This window comes from Poecilia mexicana, unplaced genomic scaffold, assembly GCF_051168715.1.
Source record: "Poecilia mexicana isolate PSO_F unplaced genomic scaffold, ASM5116871v1 scaffold_5, whole genome shotgun sequence".
Classification (NCBI taxonomy): Eukaryota; Metazoa; Chordata; class Actinopteri; order Cyprinodontiformes; family Poeciliidae; genus Poecilia; species Poecilia mexicana.
In genome coordinates this window covers 16,184,667-16,210,666 of record NW_028263374.1, presented here as the reverse complement: position 1 = coordinate 16,210,666, position 26,000 = coordinate 16,184,667, and the positions used below count along the sequence as shown (strand labels likewise).

The following is a 26,000-nucleotide window of genomic DNA, read 5'->3' as shown; positions in this document are numbered from 1 at the left end:
TCTATGGCTTTAAATTTCTACATGTTCTTCTGGTAATTCACAAGAAAAATACTTTGCCACGTGTTATTTTGACATTTCTTGTTTATTTTTATCTATGCAAACAAATCAGGCAGAAAAATGGGGAAATCATCCAGAGATGTTCTTCCAAGTGGCAACAGTGACAGCTGAGTCACAAGAGAATGAGGAAAGAGCACATTTACTTTCAATCAACATGCAAAATACTTTTCAACTGTACAAAATATGAACTGTGTCAATTGCTGTGGAGAACTCAAGCATGGATAAGAGGTAACATTTTACTGAACTGGATATTTAATGATGAACCAGTTGCAAAAACTGCAGAGGACACAAGAAAACTGAAACAAAGCACATGCGGACTTCAGAAATCATTTTATGAATCAAAAGTGTTTAAATGTTGTTGGCCCACCGTTTGAGCTGCAGCAGAGCCAACTCTTCTGGAAAGGATTTGTGTTGTAGTTTATAAATGGGATTTTCTGACCATTCTTCCTGAAACCGATTTGTGAGGTCAGACACTGACGTTGGATGCGAGGTCGTGGCGTCACTCTGATCCTTTCAAAATTCAACAATATACAGGCCAGTTGAATTTTTCCACCCAAATTTCTTGCTTCCACACGGTTGAGAGCATGAAATTTGTTCAAAATGTCTTGTTATGCTGAAGTGTAAAATTGACTTTTTTGAGCTTTACATCATGCTATAATGTTATCCCCTCATCAAAAACATACATGGAGTGTTGCCTTGATTCTTTCATGCATGTTTGAGGAATCCTTTAATCTCCCATTCAGCTTCGTGCAAAATATCTGGGTGGATCAAACACTGCTTTTGAGATCCAGCTCCTCATCAGAGCTGCATTTCCATGCCTCCTGAAGGAGCTGCTGGCTGGTTCCTTCAGACTAGCAGGCAGCAATTGGCAAACTATTGGTGGACCTGCATATCTGCTGAGCTGTTTACATGAGCCACTTCTCAGTGTAAATCTGGTAAAAATGTTGTCAAAAGGTTAATAGAGGAGCGCTGTCATAATGACTTCCTGAAGGCGCAGCTTCACAAAGAGCAGGAGTTTTAAAAGAGACAAAGGCCCGACTAAAGGTGGTAAAACAGGAAGTAACATTTTTAAGTCATGTTTGACACATATAGTGGTTTTTTAACTATTGAAGGGAAAAAAGCTACTTGATTAAAAAATATACTTTCGCTGAAACTGAGGGCATAAGCACAGTTCTTGAAAGATGCAAAAGTAATTCTCCTCATCAAATAATGTCTTTAATATTTCTTACTTTGCATTTCTTCAACAAAATTTCTGTAAAAATGTATTCATAAAGATAGATTGATTGCTAAAACAAGAAACAGGGTAGACTCATAGGACACAATTGCAGAGGCCTTTCTAGGAAGGCAGAAGAAACACAAAAGCAAAACAAAGGGGACAGAATGACAAAGCAGAAGCTGACTAAGCACAAAAGTAAAGAGAAGTCACACATCTTTGAAAGAACAACAACAAACCGATAGATTATCTAAAACCCAAAGTGACAAAAGTAAACCAAAGTTCAATGCATCGGAACAAAATCTTTCTATAATCTTTAGTTTGGTGCTGATTTTACTCATTATTTGCCCACTTTGAGTCTGGATCCAGTCCAACAACAACACAAAATGTGAAATTAATATAGTTCTTTAATAGTCATTTACACTCTCGCATAAAAATGAAATAAAAATGTCTATACCAAACATCACAGAAATTACCAGAAAGTGCCAAAAAGAAGAAAAAAAATTACTTATTTGGTTTCAAGCTAAATAGGACAATGTTAGGGCCCATCTCTCCATGATGTCTGATTGATATTTACATTTTTGAAGATATACAATTTTGGAAAAAAAAAAATAAAAGACTACTTAAAATGATCAGTTTCTCTGATTTTACTCTTTATATGTATATTTTGGGGTAAAATGAACATTATTCTTTTATTCTATGAATTATTGACAACATGTCTCTGAAATTCCAAGCAAAAATTTTGTATTTATTTGCAGAAAACGAGAAATGGTCAAAACAACGAAAAAGATGCAGTAATTTCAGACCTCAAATAATGCAAAGAAAACAAGTTCATCTTCATTTAGAAACAACAATGCTGATGTTTTAACTCAGGAACAGTTCAGAAATAAATATGTGGTGGAATAACTAGGAGGTTTTCAATGAGGTTCAGATCAGTTGTTTCCAGAGCTGCATATATGTTTTGTTGTATCCAAATTTCTTGTGGATGTCTTGAGTGGGACGAGCCTGTGGCCACCTGTTATAATCCACAGGGTCCAAACGTTCTGCTAGCCTGACCAGGTGCTAGATCAACCTCGACTTCATGGTAATTCAGCATAATAAAAACTTTATTAGCTGGTGTGATTAGAGAACAGGTTTCTGTGAGCCAGTCCTCTTTGACAGGAATAATATCTGTGGTGACTGATGTCAGTAACACAACTGGGTGTTTCACATTCTCCAAGACAACACAGTTCAGACCTCTGCAGTCAGATTTTACGTAAGAAGCCTTTCTTTGTTGTGCAAGAGAGTCTGTGGAAACTTTTACAAGATTTTGGATTTTCAGAAGAGTTAAAACTGAATCAATAGATATTTTTAAATGAAGACCTTTCAGGCGTTACACTTGTTACTTCTCTATCATGTTGTGTAGTTAGAGCTGCTGCTGAGGATTGTTTTTGTGTTAAGGAACGCTTGTTGTTCACGTGTCATCTGAGTGCCATGACTGATTGATTAAACAAAGCTTCAAACGAGGATCCGGCACAGTAGTTGGCAAAGTCAAACTGGTTGCCTCCAGGCGGTGAATGGATGCTGGGTGATAATCTGTCCTCTGTGTGACAATCTAAACATGTTAGTTTGTTCTAGCGTGGATTGCAATCCTTTTAAACCACTGATTGTTACTAAATCCAGTTCACTGCTGACTAAAAACTCTAGCACCAAAAGACCAAATAAAAGTCAAAGTTCAAATTCACAAATCTGGGCATGAATATGCACAACTCAAACATGGGCATCAAAGAGGCAAAAATGATGGAGCTCTGTTGACCGAAGAGGAAAAAAGGTTTATTTTTTAATGACAGAAAGATGCTCAGTGTTGATCCCTGCTGGGACGGTGAAGCAGTTTCAGACTGATAGTGAGGAATGTAAGAATAAAGAGCTACACATGGACAGACATCATGTTAAAAATAGAGGTCTAAAAACTAAAAAGCATCTAAAATTAAAGCAGTGGTCTCAAACTGCAGTTCTCGAAGTCCAGAGTTCTGCCATTTTTGGATGTGTCGTCTCTTGACCTACACGCGTGAATTAAACGGTGAAAATGCCTCGGTAGGAAACAACCAAGAGCTCTTCTAATGAGCTAATGTTGGAGCCAGGTGTGTTGAAGCAGACAAACACCTAAACGTTGCAGGGTCGTTGAGTCTACGTTGTTTTTAGCAAAGGACTCTACATTAATCAGTGATCAATAAAGATTAGTGGTTTGTAAACATGGAAAAAAAACTAAACAATTAATAAAATCAGAAAATGCAATTCTACATAAAAATAAACAGCCAACATGACTCTGAATATTTGTGCTCAATTCTCTTTAGTTATTTAATGTTCTGTGTTGTTCTTCAACCCCTAATTATTTGACAAAATAGATTATAATAATATCGCAATATATATGACATATAGTAATATCTATTAATTTTCTCTCCACTATATATACTTTTATAATTCTTCTGTAAAAGTATTAAATACTGTAATGTTTAAACAGTCAGTCAACACCGACTGTGATGTATAAAGAAAGCCATGCTGCCACCTACAGGAGGAGCAGGTAAAGACGAGATGGAGGAAATACATTTTTAAAAATGCATATGCTTTGGTTTCACACTGACTTCACAATTTGGCATTTTTTCTTATATATAACAATTTTTTCAGCCCAAATAATAAATTGCTTATTTATTATTTGGGCTGTGTTCCAGAGGAAAAAAGTGGATGAATGTTAAAAGCTCTAATCAGCCGATATTTTAGTTTCTCCATTTCATTTTGTCAGGTCAGGGTTTTGATTTGTCAATATTTTAGTTGAGTGTCTGTTTTTCTAGAGTATGCGTGAATGAATAGTTGAAACAAGAAGAAAAATGACTTGGACTCACACAATAAAATTCTTTTCAGATTTAATAAAGCAGATGTCATGCTCATGCTCAAAAAAAATCAACATAACCATAGATCACACAACAAAAGTGTCAATTGTGAACTGTTTTTATGTTCTGACTTATCAAGGTCTTATTTTTGATGGGTAAGAATTACACGTCGAATTATCAAGTGCAATAAAGACTTGTAAAGAAACAGCCTTATCTTATGGCACATTATCTCACAGTGCCAACAAATCCTTGTATCTTTTCTTTGTGTGTTTAGTTTTTTCTTTACAGATCATTTCAAATAAATGAATGAAACATGTTGATTGCCAATTAGTAAAAACTTAGTCGATTCGTTCAACATACAGGGTATCAAACTTACACTGTTGGATTGTCACCAGACCCAATCAACCTTTACATTAGATAATTATTTTGACATTTGTTAATGTTTACATTTCTTTTTTGTCTTTTATGGGGTAGATAAAAAGACAAATGTGTTCACTATTCTTCACTGCGCTGCCTGGGCAATAAAAAAGCAGATTGTAATGTTTTTGGCACTTTTTACTTCATACCTTGGTTATTTCTAAAATAATTTTCTACATTATTTCATAAAATAAGCTGATTTGAATTGAATTTAGCCATTGAACAGTTATACAACATAAAAATGCAGAGGTTTTCCTAGGATAAGGAAATATGTGGTGAACCAGCACTGCACAGTCACGGGAGACGCCACACTGTAGTCAGTTGCGAATGAACTGAAAAATAAAACAGGAGTTTAAACACAGTCTGATTGTTGCTCTAATAAATAAATTTAAAAAATACAAAAAAAAAAAAAAAACTTACCTGAACACTGGAGTATCAAATCTGCCTGGGATCTTCAGTAATCTTAGGGATGATTGTGATTCCACCGTATAATTAGCAGGTGTTGAAACTACAAAAACCAGAACAAAAACAACACAAGCTTTCAAAACTTTGGCTCTTTAAGCATCATGAAAAAATTACACGACTGTAATTTCAAAGAGGCAAATGGCAAGGAACATTCATAAAATAAACTGCTGAAATAAAAATGTTATTAAACAAAAGAGAAATCTGTATTTGACACAGAAGGGTAAACATACTCACCTAGAATCCCATCAATGTCGCTGCCAGATGGTCTCTTTTTTAAAACAGGCCAAATGAATTTGTTGCCGTCCCTCTGATGAACTAAGACGACGATGTGCAAGTCTTCTGCCAAAACATCTGTTTCTTGACCTCGAGGGGTCACTGTAACACTAGAAGAGGAGAAAAACAAAATCACAACCTGCTTTTTCCCTTCCTACACCTTCAAACCCAAGACAGTTCTGCCTCAGTCAACATGGGGATGAAACCCAAGGCATGCATGCTTTCCATATATCCTATATGAAATATTACAACCAATGAAAGAATGCTTTTATATTGTCTGGTATGTAAGTTTTATGTATATCAAAAGGAGTTCATTCATAGTTTAGCTTGATCAGGGATCTTAATCTCCTGCACTTCATCTTATTTTTAAATCCAACAGGAGCTTAAGAGGAGCTGGCTGCCAGTCATTCAGCACCTGAATGCGACCACAGTGGTGTTTAGCCAGCCTTGTCTCTTCGTAGAGTGTCCTGGTGTTCCTCCTAGCCTCATATTAACCTTGTAATCTGGGCCGACGTTACGTCTTGAGTTACTTCCTGGCTCATTCTCCTATTGACACCTCTTAGCTTGTCAATCAAAATCTTCTCATGCAAAAATCTCTCTCCTCATTTCCTCTAATCCTCCACCCTCCAATGCTTGGCTGTTTACCCCACTGACCCCACTAAGGGACAAGGGTGTTAAGAAAATGGATGGATCCTTTACTAATCTCATCCTGCAGAATTATTCTTATTATTCGCCCTGCTCACTTTTCATCCTTTCTCTCACCTCATGTTAAAGGATTCCCCTTTGACTGAGACATTTGCAGCTACATCCTGTATTATAATAAACTTGTTAATTTAGGGTCTTAGTTAAGCCACTCCATCAAATTAAGTTCCAATGCTCCAGCTAATAACCAGTAAATTGGACCAATCTGAGCTAGCGACAATAAACACATCAATCTGCAGCTTTGTAATAAAAATATATACATAGTTTGCTGTTGAGTTCTTGGCAAAAACCAGACATGCCTATAATAAGATAAAGGGCAGTCATAAACAATGCTCTGCTGATTTCAAGGACACCACAAGTTGTGGTTTTGAAAACATTTAAACTTGTACATTTTTACCTTCCAGCTTGGATGGGATTCTGTCCAGTGATCTGGGTCATAGACACTCCCTGCTGGACCCAGATTCCCTCGGGGTTGATGTCAATATAATGGCCACTTTGAACTTGGATGAGAATTTTTCTGAAGCCCCCATTTGTCACTGGATTAAGCGCGCCATTTATGTATATGCCTGATTTGAAAGAAATAACACTAAATCACAAATCCAGCGACAAAATGAAAAATCAAACCTCAGAGACAGTTACAGATTAAAAACAGTTTGAGGACCGATTCTTGGAAAAAATAAATGACACTACTCACTCTTGCTGGGATGATGAAAAAGTTTAAGAACATGAGATCCAGGCACGTCAAAGCAAACGGGAGCAGACTGATTCTCAGTCTTAAACAGAAACCGGTGACTGATAAGTGCTGAAGGGGAGACAGAGACAACGTTGAATAAAACTGTGGGCTTTGTGATCTGATGTGATATTTTCTCACAGTGTCATAGATGACTGCGAGGTGAAATAAAAATCATGATTTATTTTTGCAAATCTGAAATTGTGACGCTCCTTCATTTTCAGCCCTGTCTGAGTTGATGCTTTTCTTTCTACTTTCTACTAGATTTGCACATCTAGAGTGAATTTTTTGCCAATTCTTCTTGGCTAAATAGCTCAAACTTTAGACATTATGTTATAACCAAACCCTCCTTTAAGCATGTCCACAACCTGCTTCCTGGTCAATTTATTTTGATTTATTTTCTTTCACTTCACACTTATGTTGCATTTTCTGTTGCTCTACCACATTCTCACTTAGGCTTATAACATCTTACACGTAGTGGAAGTTTAACAAAAAGTTAAAAGGTAATTTCAGCATATTCACACTCAAGCTTGGACATAGACATAAACTAGACATAAACTATTTCTACATGCTTTCTTATTTTTTGACAACTGACTACAAGTATGTTTTTAACCATTACTCTATACTGAATACCACTATCTGCATCATAATGCAATACAAATTGACAAGGTGTTTTGGAGCAATATGTTCTTTGGAAATAATGAACAGAAATGTTCCTTCTTGTCATAATTTAAATTTTGTCATTTTGTGCATAGTACATTGATCAAGTTCTTACAAAGTGAAATATTGGCACAACAGAAGTGTGAAAACTAAATAATTCACATATCTGTGCATGTAACAAAAATTCTGTAAAAATGCAAAAAAAAAAACTTGCAACACAAGAAAAGCATAATTTGCCTTTTTTTGGGCATATTCAGTCTGTCATTGGTACACTTTTCTGTTCAGAAAATGCTAAGTTCATCAGTAAACAGAAGAACAATTTGTTTGGTGTTTAAAACAGAGCTGATTTATGCATAAAGGTAGTAAAACCAGAAAACTCAACTTTTCCTATAAAACCAATGTTAAAAAAACATTAAGTGAAAATTTAACTGAATAAACTACAATAATCCAAATATGGAAGGAATCTTGATTGGAGACCCGATTAGGAACAAGGGTGTAAGAAAATGGATGGATGGATCTTGATTTGAAACAGTCTACTGTGGGGTTCTGTGTATTTATTTTTTGTTTTTTTCTGTGTCCTGTTCCCCTGTGAGTCTCTGTGATGTCCTGTCCTCCCTGTTGATTGATCCCAGCTGTGTCTAGTTCCCCGATTACCCTCCCTGTGTATTTAAACCCACCTGTTGTCTTTGTTCCTTGTCGGGTCTTCGTCATATGTTCGTCTCATGTCAGATGTTTAAAATAAATGTTTATGTCTGTTCTCCTCGTTGTTCACCAGTGCTGCATCCGTGTATCATTTCTTGTGGACATTTATCATAAAATCTTCATTTCAACATGTCGTCCTGGGCTCACCTGCGTCTTCCTCACCATTCACAACCGCAAATCATGACATCTACAAGCTTACACTGATTGAATGTTTGATAAGTTAACTTTTCTCAGTACGATCATCAGCAATTGATGTTTTTCTTTTCCAAGGAACCTAAAGACTTGGCGATGATCACAATCAAAGAGTTGGATGCAAAATGTTTTCTTGTTTTTCTTCCACATGTTGGGATTTGGTTTTCTTGTATTTTCTGTCAAGATTTTATCTTTGTTTTAGCTGGAAACTACTAAAGACATTCTATATAATGTCGATTATAAAAAATTTTTTAACTTCATAACATTCATATCATACCCACCAGGAGGAGAGAAACCAGGATGACCAGGAGGACCTGGAGGACCAAAACCAGGATGACCTGGAGGACCAGGAGGAGCAAAACCAGGAGAACCAGGAGGACCTGGAGGACCAAAGCCAGGATGACCTGGAGGACCAGGAGGACCTGGAGGACCAAAACCAGGAGTACCAGGAGGAACATAACCAGGAGGACCTGGAGGAGCAAAAGCAGGAGGACCAGGAAGATCAAAACCTGGAGAACCTGGAAGACCAAAACCTGGAGGAGGTGGAGGACCAGGAAGACCAAAACCTGGAGGAGGTGGAAGACTAGGAAGACCAAAACCTGGAGGAGGTGGAGGACCAGGAAGACCAAAACCTGGAGGAGGTGGAGGAGGTGGAAGACTAGGAAGACCAAAACCTGGCAGACCTGGAAGACCAAAACCTGGAGGAGGTGGAGGACCAGGAAGACCAAAACCTGGAGGACCTGGAAGACCAAAACCTGGAGGAGGTGGAGGACCAGGAAGACCAAAACCTGGAGGAGGTGGAGGACCAGGAAGACCAAAACCTGGAGGACCTGGAAGACCAAAACCTGGAGGAGGTGGAGGACCAGGAAGACCAAAACCTGGAAGAGGTGGAGGACCAGGAAGACCAAAACCTGGAGGAGGTGGAAGACCAAAACCTGGAGGAGGTGGAGGACCAGGAAGACCAAAACCTGGAGGAGGTGGAAGATCAAAATCTGGAGGAGGTGGAGGACCAGGAAGACCAAAACCTGGAGGAGGTGGAAGATCAAAATCTGGAGGAGGTGGAGGACCAGGAAGACCAACTCCAAAGCCTATCATAGAAATAAATACATCAAAAATAAAGCACAGTCCTTGTGGGTCTATAAAGTTTTATAAAACAAAATCTAAAATAAATGTTTATGAAGTGTACTGTTTTACACAGACACAAATGAAATTAAAACCATTATAAAGCACTAAAATGTACATTATACAGTCAATTTAATAATAATAATATAATAATAGAAACCAGTAGAAAACAGAAAACATTTTATTGTCGTTGTCTGATGTTAGACCAGACTTCACCCTTCCTATTTTAAGTCAGTTAGGATTGCCAACATTATTTTTATTTCTTGAAAAAAAATGCCAGAAGTGTGGAGGAGAAGTGTGCTGATGCCAATTGTCAAGAATAACAGAGATGAATAAACTTACAGCAACTACAGATGAATAACGTTAACGGGTCATTCAATGAAGTTGTGGGAAAGAGATGTTGAAGCTGACTGAGGTCAGAAGTGAGCATCTGGTTTCATGCCAATAAAAAGCACTACAGATGCAGTCTTTGCTTTGAGGATGTTGATAGATGATGAATATAAGAGGGAGGAGCTGCATTGTGTTTTTTTAGATGTAGAGAAAGCAGCAGTTATGGTCAATAGTCCAGAGCAATGGCAAGAGTGGAAAAGTGATGAAACGTATCCAAGCAGGTTGCAGTGGATAGAGAAAATTGATAGAGGTGATGTGTGATAAAAAAGACTTGAGAATGAAAGAAAAGGTTTACAAGTTGGTGGTGAGACCAGGAATGTTCTTTGATTTAAAGACAGTGGCAATGACAAAGAGACAGGAGACCGAGACAGGTAGCACTAAGGAAGTTTTCTTTGGGAATGACAAGGCTGGATAAGATCAGGAGTGATCTTATCAGTTCATGTCAGATGTGTAGGAGATAAAGTCAGAGAATCCAGCCTGAGATGGTTTGGACATGCACAGAAAGGGGTCGTGAGTTTAACGGTAGAAAGATGATGAGGAGGGAAATGCCAAGCTGGTGGTCAAGAGGCCAGAGGAGAGTTATGGAATGAGTGTAACAAGGCATTAAGGTAGTTGGTATGAGAAAAGACGATGAAAACGGGGTTAGATGGAGACGGATGACTTGCTGCGGCCAACCCTGAAGGGAAAATGTTAGGTACCAGGCTGGTGGGTTCTTTTTCAGATCATCCACCAGAAGGTGCCTGATGACAGCTGGTTCTTGGAGGGCGTGCCGGCAGGTCCTAACCAGACGCACCTGTGGGGAATTGTCATCTCCTGGTGGAGTATATGAGCAGCTGACTGCCAGCACATCTTCGCCAGAGTGTTTGCCTGAACTGGTACACTGAGCCCTCAAGAGTAGTTTCGCTGAGTACACTTGTTGAACTTCGAGTGGTTTGGAGATCTAAACTGTTTTTGTGATCCTTTTCCCAGGAAGCCTTCAGGAGAACTCGAGCCATCCCTTCTTTGGAAGGAATCCTCCAGAGGCGCCGTGAGAATTCTACTGGGAGTCCGAGCCTCACAATCACCTTCCCTGATACTTACCGGTGCAGTCCTCAGTTGGCAGTCAGCTCCCTTACCTCTCCGTGCAGTCTACGTATACCTGTCCGCCCTCCGACTCTGCCCATCCGCCCAGCCGTCGCCCTTGGACATACCCACTTCCTGGTGCCTGGCCTTCCTCCTCCTCCGTTCGGACCCTGACTCCCACAATGAGTGGCTGAACCCGGACCCCTTATTTGAAGCCCAAGACCAACCAACCTGTTCTGAGTTTTTTGTGAATAAGGAAAATAAACCCTTGGAATTTTTACACCAGTCTCTCTGTGAGTGTTTCTGCATGTGGGCAAAGAACATTAAACCCGACATGACAGAAAATCCAAAAGGAGAAAGATTTCTATTTGTTGAAAGCCAAAATATTAAAATATTCTTTGGGAGAAATTTTTGTGACTTTCTTCAAATTCAAAAGATTGAATCTATTTTCTTAGCATTTGGTACGATTGTCTTTTAAACTATATGACTTGGAACAATTGTTTGGGGATCCATCCAGAAGCTTCTCTCAATAGTTTGGTGAAATTTTGGCCCATTGGGGTTGAGTTATTGGTGTGGCTCAATCAGGTTGGTAGATTGCTTTGCATTCACACTCCTTTAGCTCTACTCAGATTTTCTCTGGCACTAATAGCAAAGCATTATTGACTTTGCTGCCATTTGGCCACATTCTAACTAATTTTGTGCATGCTTCATAGAATATTTGGAAAATTAAACTGATGTACAAATCCAATATTTCTGGCATTCAGCAAATAGAAACACATTCCTTAATTCTAACTGACCTAAAACAAGCTTTTTGGTTGGATGCTGTAGCATAGCAGAGATCCAGGAGGAGGCTGTGAGTGGTGCGCACATGAAAGTGATTGACAGCGCTAAGACCCTCCTCCTGGCTATGACTGGTTGTTTCTGACCGAGCTACGTATTACTGCAGTTAGTACTGGGAACACTGGGAGAAGGCAGACGAGTTTGATTTTTTTTTTTCACAGATTATCTGTCTCATATAATACTGTCATAGTGAAAGCTTTAACAAATATGGAAAAAAACATTTATTTATTTATAAAAGTTACATACTGTAGCTTTAAGAATGGGCTCTTTGCACCTAAGGCGTTGACGTCACATCTCCAGGAGCTAATGCGGCTCACTTTTTTCCGCTTTGAGTTTCCATGACTGGTAGAAAAGACTAAGTCGTATTTGAGATGCAAAAAAACAATACTATTAACATTGTTGTCTCCTAATATAATGGGCTTTTAAATTTTCGTTAATTTCCAAGCGATCCTGAATTAAGAAGATGGCTTGTAAATATCTGTCGCTACCAGCTAACGCCGCACAGCAAAGTTTGCAGCCTTCACTTCACTCCGGATCAGCCTAAAACTACGGGGATACGGATGGTAAATAAAGGAGCCTCCCTGAGTTATTTCCATGGAATCACTTCTATATTCAGCCTGAAAGAGTTTATGGGAACAAGAGAGCAGACCAGAGCCAGACAGCCGAGCAACTGATCCGCCTGTACATACTGCTGTAAACACCGTCCTATCTGAGCTCTTCACAAGAAACATGCAAAGGTAATAAAACAAAATAACACGGAGACATGAAGCAACACGGTCATATTTTTCTAAAAGCAGCAACTTTGAACCTGAACAGCTGAAGCAGATCTCTGACACCAGAGCAAGCCTCAAGCTATGAGGCTTGTTGTGCTTCGTCAGGCTTCGGAAGTAAAAAGCCCGAACCGTAACCTCCCCGTTAGTCTGTGACACTAACGACAATAAACACACATAATATACTTGAAAATAAGATAAATACATTGTCCGTTAGAATGTTTAGATACTTAAATAGCACATTTTACAAGAACAATGTCCGAGAATATTGCCTACTAGCATAAGCTAACGTTAATGTTAGCCACAAAGTTTAAGTAAAACTCACCTTCGTGTCAGTGAATGCATAACGAGGCGAACATCTTAAAACCTTTCTCCAGCTGACTTGTTGGGGCTTCGGATCGATGTACAAACCTTGGCCAAGCCCTGAAAGCACCTAATGTAAAAGGCCATTTTCAATAGATCGGAAACAATCGAGCCGCTTTACCCCGAACGCGGAAGCTGAGGTGCAAAGAGCCCATTGGAATGAAAAGAATGCACCTCAGTATAATCCCTACTAATTTTATGTCCAAACAACTAAAAACATTTATTTGTGTTTAGCTTACGTGTGTTTGATAGGGTCATACCAGAGCCAGAAGAAGGAAGGGAATGAATGTTAGGAACAGTAGCACTGTCATGGCCCGAGTTCCGTTTTGTTTTTCTTTTTTCCTTTTTGGTTTGCCTGCTGCTTCCTTCCCTGTCCACCAGATGTCACCGGATGACTGAGCCCCTGGAGAGATGCGGTGCCAACCCCGTAGGCACACCTGTGTCTAATCTGGAGCTGGCTGCTGTGGCGTATTTATGGAGCGTCTGGCCAACACTCCAGTGCCTGAGTGTTTGCCTTCCATGGTGTTTTCCCGTGTTTGTCAAGATCGTCAGAGAACGCTGTCATCCCCGGATCTCCCTGTGTGCTACCTCCATGACGCCATAGGTCTTACCTATCGGACGCCAAACTCCGTGCACTTACCTCTCCTGTTCAACCCCTGCGGACTCACCTCGAGACGCCACCAGCTACCCGCAGGTCGCCCTAGCCCCGGGTGCTAGATTGGACCTGGACCTCCGCCAGCGGCTCTGTCCGTCCACAGCAAAGCTTACCTGTCCGCCCTCCAACGCTCACCGTCGCCTCAGTCTACCGGAACCTGGAACCCACGCCTCTGCAGCAGGTCTGCTCTTCCACTCTCCCTCCCTGAAAGTAAGATCGAGCTCTTTACCTGTATTGAGAATTCCCACGTGCATTGAACCCACCACTCACTTCCCTTCCTCTCGTTGCAGTCAGACGTTCTGGTTCCCCTTACCGATCCCCGACCATCGTTCCCTTCCCCTTTCACCTTTCCCTTTAAATAAACTTATTTTACTGATTTTGTTCTCCTGAGCGTGTTCTTGCATGTGGGTAAGAAAACTGGAACCCGACATGACAAGCACCTTTTGTTAAAGAAAGAAAAACAGTATTAAAAGAAGAAATGCACACAAAGACAACATTTTTTTGCATGTTACAAAATATGCTCTCTCTGGATCCAGAGTTTACTTATCTGGACATAATATAAAAGAATACATCAGGTCTTTACCATGTCAAGCTGATCTATTTTAAATGTTTATGCGACTGTGTTTTTCTGCTTGTTGTTGATATCCTATAGCATTTAGAAGACAACGCTACCTGGAAAGTGAGAAAACTAACTCAATCACATCAATTATTTTTTTCCATTCATGTCACTTTGTATCTCCAATAATATGATTTTTGGACGGTGTTGCACAAATACACATGAAGAATTAATGACACATAGATTTATTGTAACTGTAAAACATCCCTTTCATGCATGTGGTCACTGCAGTGGACAGCTGTCTAAAAGCCATCTTATTGTGCTTCTTGTGGATTTTTATGTTATAAATGCACACAGACCACTGAAGTGGACACTAATGTATCATAAAATACACTATCAACTACTGGCCATCAGCTGCAAATGTAAGAAATTATTTTTGTTAAATCCAATATGGCCGACAAACAAAAACACATGCCAACCGACCCGGTCCCTCCTTCGACTGTAGACGACTCTTGCAGGTAAAAAAAATATTGTGACATCAGATAACCCCTAAAGAACAATACTACTGATGTATTTTTCAAATAACAACTTTGTATTTGGAGATAATTACAATTGATCACCTAAAACCTACCTTTCCGACAGTCATGTCAGGACAGGATAATAAATGCCTGATAATTTCAGTAAAATCTCCTCTTCAATTTTGATATTTCTCAGTGGTTTCAACACTGATTTTATTTGTAATAAACATTGTGGTTTTGCTTGCAACAATTCTTAAATATGTGTCGTGTTTAACTACAAACCTCTGGAAAGGGACCGAGTTCTTCCTGTTAAAGAAAATGAAGATGGAATTAGAATAAAGCAAAGTTCTTAGAGATAATTAGTATTTATTTATTTATTTTTTGATTTGGAAAACCAGTGTTAGAAATATAATTGAAAACGTGTTCTTAGGAGGAAAACAAAAAAGTCAAAAGTAAGGAGCCGGCAGTAGAAGAGGAAAGTAAGAAAGAAACTGGAATGAGAAAAAATGAGACAGAATGCAGCAATAAACAGTTTTAATAGATAAATATGTTAATTAATTTTCTACTAGATACCAAGTGGCTTGAATTGGAGACCGCCTAATCTGGCTCCAGGCCCCAGTTAGGCTGTCAGCTGACCTGACAACCAATAAATTTCTGGACTATATTGCAAAATACACAGGAGGACTCCACGATAAATAGATTTATTCCACCTGTGAAACATTTTAGACAAAAATATTTACTTGTTAAATTAGTTATTTTTACATTGATGTTTGAAATGTAATTTGTTTGGGTTATTTCAACACTATCACATTTATAACCCCAACCCTTATATTGTGCTCATTTTGCACACTTTGAAGATATTCCAATAAAAAACAGACATTTCCTGCTGTCATAATCATTTACCACATCAACAATGCCTACACTGTATTTTTAAATAATTGAATGTTATTTTAACTGAAGAAAATTTTACTTTTTATAAAAAACATAAGCCAATTAGAAAGTGACTCCAAACGTTTGAGACGTAGCGTATATTTTTGCTATTGCACCATTTTGTACACAAGATGTGTTTAAAAGAGTAAAGAAGCACAAAATTATATTTTCTCTAAATATTTATAATAATTAGCTTTTAAAACTGAAGTAAGAAAAACAAATAGATTTGTTAGTTGACACCCAGAATTAAAAACTTAAAAATCTGATAATAGGGACATAAAATCAAAATGCAAATGACAAATGAAAAAAAATAAATGATAAAACAGGAAAGCTTTAATGAATTTAAATAAATTAAATGGGATCATTTCCAGTTGCTCAAATAATGTTTAAACTCTTTATCACATTTTGACTGATTTTAATATAAATTTGATCTTTTAGCTGGTAATAAACTTCTGTGTTTTGTGACTTTCAACGCAACATTCACATAGTCTACTTAACCTACCAGAATTAGGAGAATAACTGCCAGGAATTACTGATCCTGTGAAAGAAATGGATAAGAATATTAACATGATTTCCATTTATATCTATTACAAACAATTTCAAAATTTTTTGATTTGGAAAACCAGTGTAAGAAATATAATCCAAAACCTGTTCTAAGCACTGTGGGTCTGACACAGCTGGAGGGTAGTATTGGACTGAAAGAGGTCAAAGTGGTTGGCCACTGTTCAGAAACTACATAGCTTTTTCAATCATTTGCTGATGAATGGAAAGTTGGAGATTGGCTTGTAATTCTCCAGTAACAATGTTTTCAGATCGTCCTTCCATACTTTCTGTAGACTGGACTGACCTCAGACAAAAAGAAGTAGTTCTAGGTTATTAACACCTTCTAGGTTATTAACACCTGCTCAAGGTAGTTCTGGTTGTGTTCGTCCTTTAAGCTTCTACAATGTGACTTCTGAAAGCATCTTGTTGAACATCTAATACTAGATGATTTTACCTTTCCGACAGTCATTTCAGGACAGGATAATAAATGCCTGATGGTAATTTCAGTAAAATCTCCTCTTCAGTCTTGATATTTCTCAGTGGTTTCAACACTGATTTTATTTGTAATAAACATTGTGGTTTTGCTTGCAACAATTCTTAAATATGTGTTGTGTTTAACTACAAACCTCTGGAAAGCATGGGAACTCTTCCTGTTAAAGAAAATGAAGATGGTATTAGAATAAAGCAAAGTTCTTAGAGATAATTAGTATTTTTTATTATTATTATTTGGAAAACCAGTGTTAGAAATATAATCGAAAACCTGTTCTTGGGAGGAAAACAAAAAAGTCAAAAGTAAGGAGCCAACAGTAGAAGTGGAAGGTAAGAGAGAAATTGGGATGAGGAAAAAAATGAGACAGAATGCAACAATATTCAGTTTTACAAGGTAAATATGTTAATTAATTTTTCACTGGATAAAAAGTGGCATAAATGGGGGTCCATTTAAGAGGATCTTGCCCCAGTTAGGCTATCAGCTGACCTGAAAGCCAATAATATGATTTTTGGACTGTGTTGCACAAATACACATGAAGAATTAATGGTACATAGATTTATTCTAACTGTAAAACATCTTAGACAAAAATATTTACTCATCAACCCTTTCATGCATAGTGGTCACTGCAGTGGACAGCTGTCTAAAAGCCATTTTCTGTGGATTTTTATGTTATAAATGCACACAGACCACCGAAGTGGACACTAAAGCATCATAAAATACACTATCAACTGCTGGCCATCAGCTGCAAATGTAAGAAATTATTTTTGTTAAATCCAATATGGCCGACAGACAAAGAAGCATGCCAACCGACCCGGTCCCTCCTTCGACTGCAGACGACTCTTGCAGGTAAAAAAAAATATTGTGACATCCAATAAGCCCTGGGGGATGTAGAAGCGGTAGCTAATCTACCACAGCAATTATTTATTAGTAAAACATTAAACCTAAAACGTACAACAACAGACTGAATATTCTGTTCTTTGTGCAAAATTCTTGAATGTTTTTTAGTGTTAAATCCTAAAACATTAAGTGGCATTGTTGTCAGTTGCTATGGTAACGAGTCTGCGTGTAGCTTGGCGGAAACTTTCCCTTTGCTGTGGATCATAGCACGAAATCAATACCTACATTTCTAAGTTTTGCTGAGTTAACGCGGCTATGGATGACATGTAAAAGATTAGTCTTTTTGCCGCCCAGCGTTGTGTGCCTGCGCAAAATTTCTGTGCGTTCAATAACATGCATGGTATATAAGTCTATAAGTCGTAAGTCAGTGCCTCAACAGCAGCGAACCTCACCGCACGTCACTGATACAAAAATGTTTTTCTCTACCTTTTTCATGTCTTAATAAAATTAAAATAAAATCCTGACACAATGGATCGAAATCCATGCATGAAAGGGTTAAATTAGGTCCTTTTACATTTATGTTTGATATGTAATTTGTTTGGTTTGTTTCAACAAAGTTTGTGTGTAACACGTTTAAATGTTGTGTGTTTTGTTACTTCAAACACAACATTCACACACTGTATTTAACCTACGAGGAACAGGAGAAAAACTGGGAACAGATCCTGCAGCTCATGTGACAGAAATGGATAAGAATACTAACATTATTTTTATTTATATCCATTAGGAACTATTGTACCATAGTCACCAAAAAGAATGAATACTGAGAACACTATATCTTTAGTAATATGTCACGGTCAGCAGTGTCTGCACTGAGGTCCAACAGCAGCAGCACTGGGGGTCTTCCAGTACTGAGAGCACAGCACTGGACCGAAAGACGTCAAAGCTTCTGACCGAAAGGCGTCAAAGCTTCTGACCGAAAGGCGTCATAAGCTTATTAGCTACTGATCAGTCATTGATCAGAAGATAATCAGCCTATTTCTCAGTGATTTCAGCATTTATTTTATTTGTAAACAGTAAGAATATTGAGGTTTTGCTTGAAGCAATTCTTAAATATTTGTTGTGTTTAACTACATACCTGCAGAAGGGGTCATTAAAGGGACCCAAGCTCTTCCAACTAAAGAAAAGGAAGATAGTGTTAGAATAAAGCAAAGTTATTAGAGATAATTAGTATTTAATGATTTTTTGATTTGGAAAATTTTGTCATAAACATAACTGAAAACTTGTTCTAAAGAGGAAAAAAAAGGTAAAGGAACGACAGGAAGAGAAGATGGGAAGAGGAAACTAAGAAAGAAAGTGGGATGAGAAAAAATGAGACAGAATGCAGCAATAATCAGTTTTAATAGATAAATATGTTAATTAATTTTCTACTAGATACCAAGTGGCTTGAATTGGAGACCACCTAATCTGGCTCCAGGCCCCAGTTAGGCTGTCAGCTGACCTGACAACCAATACATTTCTGGACTATATTGCAAAATACACACGAGGACTCCACGATAAATAGATTTATTCCACCTGTGAAACATTTTAGACAAAAATATTTACTTGTTAAATTAGTTATTTTTAAATTTATGTTTGAAATGTAATTTGTTTGGGTTATTTCAACACTATCACATTTATAACCCCAACCCTTATATTGTGCTCATTTTGCACATTTTGAAGATATTCCAATAGGCGATTAGAAAGTGACTCCAAACGTTTGAGACGTAGTGTATATTATTGCTATTGCACACACAAGATGTGTTTAAAAGAGTAAAGAAGCAAAAAGTTATCTTTTCTCAAAACATTTATAAACATTTATAATAATGTTAAAACTGAAGTAAGAAAAACAAATAGATTTGTTGACACCAATTTACTCAACATTGAAACATATTTTCAGAATTAAAAACTTAAAGATCTGGTAATAGGGACATAAAATCAAAATACAAATGAAAAAAAACAAAACAAAACAGGGAAGCTGACTATATAAATTTAAATAAAGTAAATGGGATTATTTCCATCTGTTCAAAGAATGTTTAAACTCTTTATCGCATTTTCACTGATTTTAACCTAAATTTGATCTTTTAGCTGGTGATAAAGTTCTGTGTTTTGTTACTTTCAACGCAACATTCACATGCTGTACTTAACCTACCAGGATCAGCAAAACTGGAAGGAAATGTTGCAGCTCCTGTAAAAGAAATGGATAAGAATATTAAAATGATTTACATTTATATCCATTAGAAACTATTTAATATTTTTTTGGATTTGGAAAACCAGTGTAAGAAATATAACTGAAAACCTTTTCTAAGGAGGAAATTAAAAACAACCAACAGTAAGGAGACAAGAGGAATGGAAGATGCGAAGAGGAAAGTTAGAGAGAAACTGGGATGAGAAAAATGGAGACAGAATGCAGCGATAATCAATTTAAAAAGATAAATATGTTAATTAATTTTTCACCAGCTACAAAGTGCCGTGAATGGGGGTCCGTCTAATCTTGTCCCAGGTCCCATATAGGCTGACCTCAAAATCAATACATTTCTGGACTATATTGCGCAAATACACACGAGGACTCCACGATAAATAGTTTTATTCCACAACATTTTAACCAAAAATATTTACTTGTTAAATTAGTTATTTTTACATTGATGTTTGAAATGTAATATCTGGCAAAAACATAAAAAAGATAACTAACATAACAAAAAAATAACTGTACTTGTTTAGATTTGGACACAATGCACGACCTGTGAACTGTGGCGTTTTACCTTCTTTGGGTTTGTGGAGGACAGATTCCTCCCCCTGAGGCTTGGTGACCACCATGGATGTCAGTGGAGTCACAAAGCTGTACTTCAGGGACAGCTCCAGCGCCTCTTTGCTCACTTTCTCTTTCTCAGGTCCAGATAACAGCAGCCTGAATCACAGCATCTTGTCATAATGTGACAACATTATAAAGTGCAGCAAAAAAAAAATCAGAGGCCACTTTTATACAAAATAGTTTAAACGTTGAACAGAGTAACAAAGAGTAAATGTCCTCACAATTTTTTTTCTTGTGGTTTTTTATTTTTAAAAAATATATACATTTCCTCATACTGAAATAAAATGTTTTCCCTTTGAAAATATTTTCTGTTTGTGCTTAAAAATGACATGAAAATTCAAAGCTTATTGTCTTTCACACATTAGTATAATAGGAGCTAATATTTATTATCCGTGTGGGTAATGTAAAAGGAAATATCTAACCACTTGTCAGTTAATTTTGTTTTACAAGTTAAATGGCATTTTGGCTTCACATGAAATAAAACCATTGATTTTCTTTTCTGTATGTATTTATAGCATTTCTGAAGCATAATCAGCAATAAATACTAATCATCTGTAAAGTGTCTGTCAATCCACTTGCATCTCATACTGGTTCCTTAGTCTCATAGACAATACTTAAGGCAACTGTGTTATATTTAAAACAAGTACATTGTTTTGCACAATTTCAGTCAGTTGCAATTTCACCATCATTTATTAATTTATTAATTTTTTTTTATCACTCGCCTCTATAACAGTCTTAACAGTAAACCCCTAAATAAACTGAAACTATTTAAATCATGATACCAATATATAACAAACTACCAACATAAGGACAGAGGAGAAGAAATGTCTCACTTACTCTCTGTTTAGAAGCTGTTTAACTGTGAGGTAGGCCCAAACCCTCTGCAGAAGGTTTTCAGCTACCGTTTCACTGGGCTGGTCCATAGAACCACTCGTGTTAGAAAATGTCACTCTTCTGTTGCTCTGTCAAAAATATCACTTATTAATGGGCGACTTAGCTTTGTAGGACAGTGTAGTTGTGTGCTATGAATTGGTCCTTACTGAGTAAGCCACGACTTGGGGAGTGAAGGTTTCTACGTTGTTGTCTGTGATCTCACCGGCCACAACGATCTCAGAACCGTTATAATACTGACTGAAATTTGTTTTGGTTAGATTGGATCCACCCACATAGATCATTGTAATATCTGTTAACAAAGGAGTGGCCACTTCTTCATAGAAACCCTGTTAACATACAATAATAAATTAATACAGAATGACTTTTAAATGTAAAAACATGGTATAAGGATAACTGGTGAAAAGGAGGAGGATACCTTGAGCTGTAAATCGGCATCAGAGTCTACATAAATCCGTCTTGCCACGCCATTATTCTGCAGTGACATTTTCTCCAAAAACTCAAAATTGACATCAGAGCCGAAACCAAGACAGTAGAGTGGAAATTTTTCTGCAACAGCTTCTCTGACGTTTGACTGTATTCTTTCTAAATTAATTTCTCCTGAAAGGACAGAAAACAGGCCATGTTAGGCTCAAATTTTCTGAACCAGCAGTTAGCATCTGAAGGTAGGTTAAAAAAGGTCTGATTTTAATCATTATTCTGACTTTATTAATCTATTCTCTTCAAGAGATGTCTGTTTATTCTCAAAAACAAAAAAATATCTACGTAAAACCTTGTAAAATACTTTGTAATAATTTTTACAAAGGAACTGAACTTTCAGAAACCTCAACAAGGAAATTACTGTAAGTAATAATGACTATTTTATTATTTGACAGAGATTAAACATTAATAATGTTATAAACTGTATGCTTTTAAGTTAAAAAACCCTATGACGGATCAAGCTGCAAGATGAAAATGCAAGTTACAGTAAAAGATATAGTGTAAAAGAAACTGGAAATTTAAGTCTGGGATCATTTTAGAACTGAGTTTTAATTGTTTTAGTTTTAGGAAAACTAAAACAGATCTATAAATCACCACTTAGAGATTTGTATTATTAATACAAAGTATCTATACACAAACATTAATACTTAGCTTATGGTCTACAACTCATAAGTAATTCACAAAAACCTCAAAATATCACTTAAATTTTTCAGTATAAAAAATGCCAAATTTTTCAAAAGGGGTCACTGGAAATTCTTTGCTTTGGATTCTGCTTTTGAAGAACTAATTATTTTACTTTGTGTTATTTTTGTCTAACCTGCTGTTGGGTCTCCGTCGGTGAGAAATATCAGGATGGAAGCCGAGCCTTCCCTGCTTTGTGCATTCAGCATGCGAGCTCCTTCCAACAGCGCTCCATTGATGTTTGTAGCTGAGAAAGAAGAAATGATGATGCTTCTCTTCCATCATCATGCAAAATGCCACATTATCCACCAATCACCCCATCTGTCCACATCATGCTGGGGTTTTTCCCAGGACATTTTTGCAGAAAAGCAGCTGAGCTACCAACTGCACAACTGTGCAGCCTTGCATTATTCATATTTACTGAAAGGTCATACCTCCACTGTCACGAATACTCTGCGCAAACTCTTTAGCCCTCTCCACATTTGAAGCAATGGCTGGAACAAGTTCTGTTTTCCAGTGAAATATGGCGTGATTAAAACTGATGATACCAAAGAAGTCGTCTTCTGTCAGGTCATTTAAAATATGGATTAAAGCCGTTCGAGTCTGTGACAGAGACGCATTCAAAATATTATTTACTTCTTAAGTCTTTTCTTCAAGTGAGAGATAAATCACATAAAAAAAGAGATGTATAAATACTTTACCTGATCCATTTTTCTGCCCCTCATTGAGCCACTTTTGTCGATAACAAAAACGACATTTTTTGGTATTCGGGGAAGATTAGATGGAGCAAAGTGATGGACAAAGTATCCGTCTAAAATCTAATAGTAAGCAAATAAAAACAAAAGTTTGGAAAAGCAAAACAGTATGTTTGATGAAAAAAAGAATAAGAAGCTGGCTTATGTACTGAATAGCTTTGGATGTAAAATGCAATAAAAACTAATTTTGTGGATAAAATCTTACCTTGACGTCTCCCAGTCCGTTGTCTTGGTTGACGTCATAAACAATGACCAGATCTCCATTCAGACCCCGCTCTCCACACCTCTCACAAGTTTTCTGTTGGTCCACAGTTGGATAGAAGTGCACCCACGCCTGGGGAAAAAAAAAAGATAAATCCGAAGTTGCACACTCGAAACATTATGATTTTAATTTAATTACATTTCCACGTTTTATTTAAACTGTTGATTTATCAGTTCATCTGAAATAAGCATCATAATTACTGAACCACAATCACACAAAAGCTGACTTTCTTTTAGCTGAAATCTTTTTGTCGGAGGTTTTATTACAGCTGGAAGTGTGTCACACTTCAGTTCTTGAAGGCCAGCGTCCTGCAACTTTTAGGAGAGGCCCTCGTTCAAATCGCCTCCACTCAGAGGGTAGAAATGCCTCGTCGGCTTTAAATCAAGTTCAACAGAGCTTGTGAACTAATTCAGGATCAGGTCTGGTAAAACAGAGAACCGTCTAACAGTTGAAGGACACCAGCCCTGTCTGGAGTTCAATGACGATAAGTGCAAGCAATGAAAGAAAGTTGTTCCTTTCGGTTTGAAAACATGCATTTTCTAATGAAAAAGAAGCCAAATGTATTCTTATGAATATCGGGAATTTTTAGATTTACACTTAATTTCGTGGTCTCTGGGTTTTCTTGTTTGCTTTGATTTAGTTTCTAAATCAAATATTGACAGTTTTCTTGCTTGCATACATGATAATGCATGACTGTACTTTTGTCGGTGTGTGTAGAGTTGACATAAAAGACACGTTGCACTTCTGTAGTAAGTGTTTTAGGGAACACTTTATATTTATGTTTTTACTTTCCCAAACTTCTAGACTGTGGATACATTTACACACACCACCAGAACCAGAAGTACCTGTTTGTCTGCGTGTGTTTTGGTGATAGCATTAGCCAGGGTGCTCAGTCCTCCTTTCACATTAATGAAACTGATCCCAGCTTTCTCATGAATGTGCACATCCACCTATGTTTGGAAAATAACACAGAGTACAGAAGACCATATAAGAGAAACTGGAGTTATCAGAGAAAGTTATAATGAGCTATAATGGATAATGAGCAAACCTTAAAGTCTCTGACTGGCTGCATGGGGCGAGCGTGGATCTGCAGCTCGTATTTGCCGTGGGTTCGCTTCAGCAGCTCCTCGTAGGTGAGTTCAAAGGTGACCTTTTTGTGGGCCGCCACAGCCACAGATGTCTTAAATTCCTCCAAGGTTCTCCCTACAGAACTAGTAAAAAATAATCAGCACATGAAGTTCCAAAAATTTAAATTCAACTTTTTTACTTGTGCAAACTGGAATAGACGAAAATGGCATCTAATTCAGTCCTGTAAGTAAATCAATCCATTAGCTTATACCTGACAATCCCGGCACTTTGTCCAAGAAGCACAGCCTGACTGTACTGCTGCTGAGCTCGTTCCTTAGTTTTCACAACTCCATCAAACACTTCCTTGTCCATCATCCTGCAGACACCAAAAAGGGCCTTTGCTTAAGTTCTGCATACTTCTCTCTTAACTCCTGCATAAAATGTTTTGTCTAACATTGAAGCAATAGTAAAACAAATACATTATTAGATGTTGACATATTAAGATTCCATTAACTCACATTCTGAATTTACTGATGAAGGCATTCTTGGGAATCTGAACATGGAACACAATTTCTTTTGACTGATTCATACGGTTGGCCACACGGCTGGTGATGACGGTGGTGGCATATCGACCGCTGACAGTGGAGTTGATGTGAAAGCTGTAAATGTCCCAGTCATCCTGCAAGAACCCAGAAAGCATAATAATAATAATAATAATAATAATAATAATAATAATAATAATAATAACATTACAATTCAGATTTCAGTGACTAAAAGCACTGATTATCAATCGAAGCATTAATAGGTAAAATATAACTGTTTAAACAAATTAACATGTAATTAAGCAGGTACTAAATACTAAATATTTTTATGTTGTGTTTCCATCACAGTCTGTGAGTAATCACTTTGTAAATTGAAGTATTGAATCAATACTTACACTGCAAAATAAAGTACCATATATTTGCATCTTTCTTTCTCATTTACTGATAAATTTAACTGGACAATTTCAGACGGGTTCTGAAATTGTCCAGAACCCGTTAATTCTAACACTAAAGGTTTCACGAGCAATAACACATTTCAGTGCAATGGTAACTAAATAAATTATGAACAAACACACAGAACAAAGCAAAAATATAAATCACAATAATATTAACCACAGAGAAAACATTCCCTAAACTGTTCTGTTGTTGGAAGAGATCATGACCCACAGATAGATTTCTACAAAAACAATTAGTACTTAAACAGGTAATCCATACATCCTGCTGTTTTGCAGTGTGCTTTTCTGTCCTGTTACTATACCTTCGTTGGTTGTGCAGCAGCGAAAGCCAGCAGAAGCCCAAAGAGGACGATCTGCTCCACAGAGCTCCCCATAGCACCTCGGAGCAGATTCAAACAGAACCAGCTGGATCTTTCCGCTAAACTCAAAGTGAGTTCTTGTTTGTACACATTTTAAAAGCCAAATCATGTAGAAAGAACAAAAAAATAAAACATGAAAGCTCCACCCATCCGCCTCCACTCAAGTCAACAGAAATTTGACGTAATCCTGCTATGTGCATAACCTTTACGATTGATTCTGAATGTCCAGCTTCTGGACTTTGTTCACGTATGTTTGGTGAACGCCATCCCACTAATTTGAAAACCTACAAAAGTTATATAACTGA

General features: G+C 37.4%; 1 protein-coding gene and 1 long non-coding RNA gene across 5 annotated transcripts; one reads left to right on the top strand and one right to left on the bottom strand.

The window, feature by feature from the left end:
• Positions 1–4,153: 4,153 nt before the first annotated feature.
• On the bottom strand, positions 4,154–25,842 carry LOC106925241 (inter-alpha-trypsin inhibitor heavy chain H3-like). Of its 4 annotated transcripts, XM_088005638.1 has the most exons (25): positions 25,639–25,841; positions 24,858–25,018; positions 24,611–24,715; positions 24,320–24,482; positions 24,117–24,221; positions 23,215–23,343; positions 22,956–23,072; positions 22,689–22,857; positions 22,391–22,501; positions 21,512–21,693; positions 21,243–21,422; positions 21,040–21,164; positions 20,153–20,298; positions 19,543–19,578; positions 18,490–18,528; positions 16,654–16,677; positions 15,987–16,022; positions 14,837–14,860; positions 8,845–9,366; positions 8,560–8,748; positions 6,689–6,796; positions 6,392–6,560; positions 5,254–5,402; positions 4,975–5,062; positions 4,154–4,886 (listed from the first exon to the last, which is right to left on the bottom strand). In XM_088005638.1, the coding sequence occupies exons 1-25, from the start codon at positions 25,708–25,710 to the stop codon at positions 4,781–4,783; spliced, it is 3,255 nt and encodes a 1,084-aa protein (XP_087861764.1). In that variant the 5' UTR covers positions 25,711–25,841; the 3' UTR covers positions 4,154–4,780. The 4 variants fall into 4 exon arrangements, with proteins under 4 accessions (XP_087861764.1, XP_087861765.1, XP_087861766.1 ...); XM_088005639.1 differs by lacking the exon at positions 18,490–18,528 and having other exon boundaries at positions 25,639–25,842; XM_088005640.1 differs by lacking the exon at positions 8,845–9,366 and having other exon boundaries at positions 25,639–25,838.
• LOC148159674 (uncharacterized) lies at positions 13,558–15,840 on the top strand. Its single transcript, XR_015762854.1, has 2 exons — positions 13,558–13,690; positions 13,771–15,840. It is a non-coding gene; the product is annotated as an uncharacterized LOC148159674 (long non-coding RNA).
• Positions 25,843–26,000: the final 158 nt, after the last annotated feature.